At 42.0% G+C, this 5,649-nt stretch overlaps 1 protein-coding gene across 1 annotated transcript in view; it reads right to left on the bottom strand.

Annotated features, from left to right (window-relative positions):
* stk32c (serine/threonine kinase 32C) overlaps positions 1-5,649 on the bottom strand; it is a 76,467-nt gene that overhangs the window by 44,699 nt on the left and 26,119 nt on the right. The window contains exon 2 of the mRNA XM_023425752.2: positions 5,010-5,065. Within this exon, the coding sequence (XP_023281520.1) occupies positions 5,010-5,065 (56 nt within the window). The remainder of the gene's footprint in view (positions 1-5,009; positions 5,066-5,649) is intronic.

Genomic DNA, 5,649 nt, shown 5'->3' with positions numbered 1-5,649 from the left:
CCCCCCCACAAGTGTCAACTCATCCCTCAAGCACTCAAAGCATAGGCTTTAATGAGCCCTGCAGCGGAAATGGCAGTCCCATATGCCGTCTGAGATGAGAAGATGGAGTGACAAAGGGGGGCAAAAGTGTGACACTCAGGGGGAAAAGGCAGAGGAGGAGAGGGAGAGCAACAGGGCTGCAGCAATTATCCTTACTCTGGTGCTGTGTATGGCCATCCTGCCCTCTGGCAGGCATGTTACAAATGAGCTACAGTATATATCCTCCATTGCTGTGGAAATAATCACACCTACCGACCATCACTCTTCACCCCCACCTGCTACAGGACAGATGCTCCAAAACATCAGGGAGAGAGGTGAAGAGAGACTCTGCTCAGAGTGGGGAATTCACACAATATTAATGCCATATTTTATTTTTCATAATACTATATTACATTCCCAACACAGGTTTCTTTACTGCTGTGCCCATAAAACACGCTCGAATTGAATTGTGAGAGGAGCAGAGGGGGATGGAGACAGACACTGTCTGAAACAGCCTGATGTATCAAAAGGAGGGGAAGGGGAAGGAGACAGATACCTGCACTGAGACATCAGGGAGGTGCAGGGGGATGATCTGCCCCAAGACAGAGAGACAGAGAGTGAAATATGAATAACGCCTATAGACTTCGCAATTTTTGCCATGATATCACTTTCCTATACATTTTTTTTTTTTTTAGATGTAAGACACAATCCCTCGACTTCATATGAAACTCTGTGCCAGTGCCTTTCACAACAGGCCAAGTGAGAGTTTCAAACACATGTGAGATGTCAAAGCCATTCCAACACATTTGATTTAATGAAGGTCAAAAATAAGATGCTCTTTAAGTTGGAGCCACTTGCTGTCATGTGATAAGCCTTTAAATGCCTTTAAGATGTTACTTGAACTGGACTTCTGGATTCCTATATTTCATTGTTTCACTGATACCTTAAACAACACGCCACACAGTCATTATATAAATGTGGTAAAGTCTGGGCTCATCAATCCAAAACGCTGTTCCAAGATCGCACTATGAGACACGACCATCCATGGCCGGTCTGGAGCTTTGCCAACTGAGGACAGCTTGAAGCAAAATTTAGTTGACGGTGTCAGAAATTTTGGACCATTGTGACTGCTGCTGCGACGTACATCTACACATATACAGTGCAACATGAAATGAAGCATGACACACCAGTTGGCTGCCATTTTTGAAATAAGATTTAAGGAAAAGAATTGTGCGCACACAAACCAACACGAAGGAGTAGAGAGGGAAAAAAAATGTGTGTGACTCTGCAAAGACGAAAACCTTGTGGAGCTGCTTTTTCAAAACATGAGAACAGTGCAGATGGATGACACAAGCTGCTGACATGCCTCTGCACTCATATACATTAGCACCATGATTCATTCATCACACAATCTGACTTGCCTCTAACTGATATCTGACACAGACTGAGACAGATTTTTAAATCAGACCCATCTCACAGTGTGATATGCAATAAACTTACACTATAGTTGTTGCTGCACAGTCTAAAGGCGCCTTAAATACATTCTGGACCTGACCTGGATGTTTATCGGTCAATGAACACAAAGTAGGCTTTTCAAGTACGCAGAGAGTTTAACTTACTATTTGGCATATGTTTATAGTTTGCACAGCTGTAACATCAATATACAGTGCATTTAAGGCGCTATTTGTAAGCCAGCATTAGCATAAACAGCTGTTTACTTACCAGTCTAGAAGAAACATTCTGAATTTAGCACTGTTATGACCCAGAGGTCATTTGGAGCACATTTCTGATGTGTAATTTGTATGTGCTTTAATGTTGTGCTTGTTGGGTGTGTGTGTGTTGGGATGTAGGTGTGCAGGGGCTGATTGAATGATTAACTGTGTGAGTTTGTAGGTTGTTCCAGGGAGCTGATTGGTGCCAGCCTCCAGGCTTGCAGTTTTAAGGCCGGCTTCTTCCAGCTTCTGCAGGGGCTCATCTCTCTCCACTTCCAACCAACCTGCCAGAACAACATGTTCTGATATTGTATATAGTTTGCTTATGTGAAATGTCAGCCCAGGTGCCGTAGGGGTGGGTAGCAATTTTCTTTAACTCAATTTTCTCTACTTAGTTTTAGTTACTTCTGTTTGTTATTTTGCTGTTAGCCCACCCTGAAGATAAAGAGATCTTGAATAAAAACCCTAATGGGCTGTAATTCCTTGTGGCAGGTGGTTCCTGGGAGCTGGGAAGGGGGGAGTCTCTCAGTATTCATGTTGCGCCAGGGTTTCCCAGAGGCCGGGTCGTAACAACACCAAACTTCATTCCTTTACTCACCAAGAACTGTCTCAAACTGAAGTTAGCACGCTAACCACCTAGCCCTGGCCTTGCTTTGTCACTTTCCAACTCACTGTAGACTCCAATCTGTCCTAAAGATGTAGCATTGCTCAGAGTTCGTATTATAACCTCTTGGACTTTAAACGCAACTATGGACGAAGCTCTTGTCAAGTGACACCACCACCCACTTCCAAATAGCCCCTTTAACAAGCAACTGCCAGTGTATTCTACATCAATTTGTGTCATATTCTGATTGTTTGGTTTGTAATTGTGGGTCACAGCAGCAGTCACATTGCAAGGATTTGGTACTAAATTTCTAAAAATGTCAGAATTTTGATGCAGGTTGATGTTCACGAAACGTCAATGGACTTGTCTCACAGTGTGATCTCGAACAACTCTTTTTCTTAAATACTTCCCACAGAACTGTCAACTTTTGTGTGGGATGGCCCAAAATCACACAAAATCTCACAAATGTAATAGAGGGGCCTTCAGATCAGTTGCACAGTTTTGTGTACCCCCTGTTAACATGACAACAGTTTGTGACAGAAAGTGTCTCACACAGTGCAGCAGTTGTGAGATTTTCAATATCTTGCAGTCTGCACAAGCTTTAAGACAGGGGAAGATGACACAGAAAGAGGCTCTTGTGTTGAAAGAGTGACAACAAGAAGACTGGTAGAGAAAGATACCAGCATTAATACTGTATGTATATTTTTTTTTTAAAAAGGGAGAAAGAAAGAGAGAGAAAGTCAGCGGAAGAAGAACAGAGTAAAACCAGTGTTAGCCTCATTTGCAGATGGCTTTTCCAAGAGGGGGTTTCCTCTGCTTCCCCTCTGGCAGCTTCCCCTCTCTCAGCTCCAACCTACCTCACGACTCCCCGCTCTGTGACAACGACTCCCCCAACACACATTCTGTCACTTTCACAAATGCACACCAACACATACAAACACACGCACACGCACAAACACACACACACATATATATATCTACAGTACAGAACACCAACTTTTCTTGGAGCACCTACACACTGGAATATACAGACCATGTTTCATAGTGCTACAGTGTGAGATAAATAACTCTCTCTCTCTGTTTGTGCCTGATTCTGTCCTTTGTTTTTTTACATTTCTGACACACACATCTTTATGTTGCTTTTGCTGTTCATAATTTTTAGACTGATTTATAGCTAAATTTACTTAAATTATAGTTCGTTTTGTCTTTTGTCAGAATGCCAACCAGAGGTCACGGTTTACCCATCTTATTTACTTCCACCTATATCACTGCTCACATACACACTGACAGGCTTTAGTGGGAAGCTGAGGACTCGCGCTGATAAGTATTCACAAACAGCAGGAACACAGAGTGAGGACGCAGTGGGCCAAATTACACAGACGAGATCACCTCCAACAAGGACAAATTTTCTCAGGACATCTGCTAGACTATGTGGGTGAAGTTTGACTGTATGTGCATACACATGTCTCCATAAAAGTGTGTGTGAACATGACAGCATTACAGCTATTGCATAACTGGAAACTATTTCTTCAGCCTCTTGGATGAAGTAGGTGGCTTCAAGGGAAATAACACCTTCCCATTAAAACTTGTCTGTCACATCCATATCAGTTCATTTCAAGCTCTGTATGTTTGGATTTTAAAACCACAAACATTAATGCACACTAATTTACAAGTGGCACTTCTTCCATAAAAATCTGGACCGAGTGTAAATCAGTATTCAGAACATCTGGGTTGCCCTGCTTCAGCGTCTGAAGTTCACCCTGAACGTGGTGTATTTCCCACCCTACTGCAGATTCCCTTTAGTATCATAAGGAAAGTGACAACAGCTTGAGGGAACAAAGCAATAAGTAAAAATTAACATAAATTCACATGGTAATGTATTCAGCATTGGGCAATGACTTTCCATATAACAGAGGGACATGTATTTGAAAAAAGATTGTGTTTTGAGAAGCAAAGCAGAGAGAATTGCAAAGGCGTGCACAGACACGAGTATAATGAACAAATATTAGGCGTGATATTTGGGATTCAAAATGAAGATAAACTATTCCAATCTCCTGGGTCCAATTGTATATCAACACGCACACACACACACTCTGCACCCTAAATTCATTACTGAAGTCTCATAGAGACATTCAATACGAACACAAAGGGATTCTTCAACTAACAAGTGGCCCACAAGTTAATCCAAAATGTCAGTTTTATCAACAATGGCCGCCGATGATAATATTGGCACCTGAGACATGGTTGAAAAGAACCGCGATAATTTGGTTTCACAATATGCAGAGACATGCCAGGTTGTCCTCCCCACTGTATTCAGAACCACTATTGAGCATGATGAGAAATGTAGCCACAGTATTGTGCTGCTCTGTAATTAAATGGAGACGTGGGGTCAAAACTCCCAAAAGGTTCACTGGCATAAGATGAAAAGTAAATTGGTTATCCTCGTGAAAGTGACTTTATAGAGACAATTACATAAGCCCTACTTATAACTATTATTAAAATAGAAAAATTATTTATCTTGGAAGCACCATAATAAGATGAGAACTAAAGTGCAATCTCTCACAGGCTGCTCTGCCTCGCCTTCTCTGATTCTTCAGTGGAGATAATTGCTCAGCTGGGTAATTGAAGGTACAGAACACAAACACCCACTGCATGGAAAGTGGAGGTTACATTACCTTTCCAAAGCTCCCTTTCCCAATGGCCCGCAATATCTGGAAGTGGTCAAAGTTCACTGTGAAGAGAAAGAAAGAAAGAGAGAGAGAGAGAGAGAGAGAGAGAGAGAGAGAGAAAGAACCCATTAGCATAATTTCTGCTAGATTCCGCTCCAACACATTTGATTTAAATTGAACCAATGACTGTGAGGTTCAAGTGCTGACTTTGAACATTAATTTGAGGGTTGTTCACATCTACATCAGATGAGCAGTATAGCTAATGCAACCCTCTGTTTAGTCCCCCGCTTTAATGGAAAGTAATTGAAAAAGTTAACATATTTCATAGTTAGTTGCAAATCCTTTGCAACTGGCTGAAGTCTTTGAGTTACAATCAGCAGCAGACTATTCCCTGCTGACGCTCTGCCAGGAGTGCACTTCACAACCATATTCACTTCTTGCTTGCTTTGCTTTTGATTTTAGTCTGGTCCTCAGCAACGCACGCTCAGCTGGATTGAGGTCAGGTGACTGACTTGGCCTGTCAAGAACAGTCTGTTTGGCCTCAAAAAAAGCTCTCAGTCGACTTGTCTGTAGGAATAAAATCATAGCCCTTCTGATTTCTACTGCTATAATTGGAGATCATTTTGTGTGTGTGTGTGTGTGTGTG

This window comes from Seriola lalandi, unplaced genomic scaffold (assembly GCF_002814215.2).
Source record: "Seriola lalandi dorsalis isolate HSWRI2012SDOR001 ecotype SW California unplaced genomic scaffold, Sedor1 jcf7180002054795, whole genome shotgun sequence".
Lineage (NCBI taxonomy): Eukaryota > Metazoa > Chordata > Actinopteri > Carangiformes > Carangidae > Seriola > Seriola lalandi.
The sequence above is the reverse complement of the archived record's forward strand: the minus strand, read 5'-3'. Positions and strand labels throughout refer to the sequence as shown.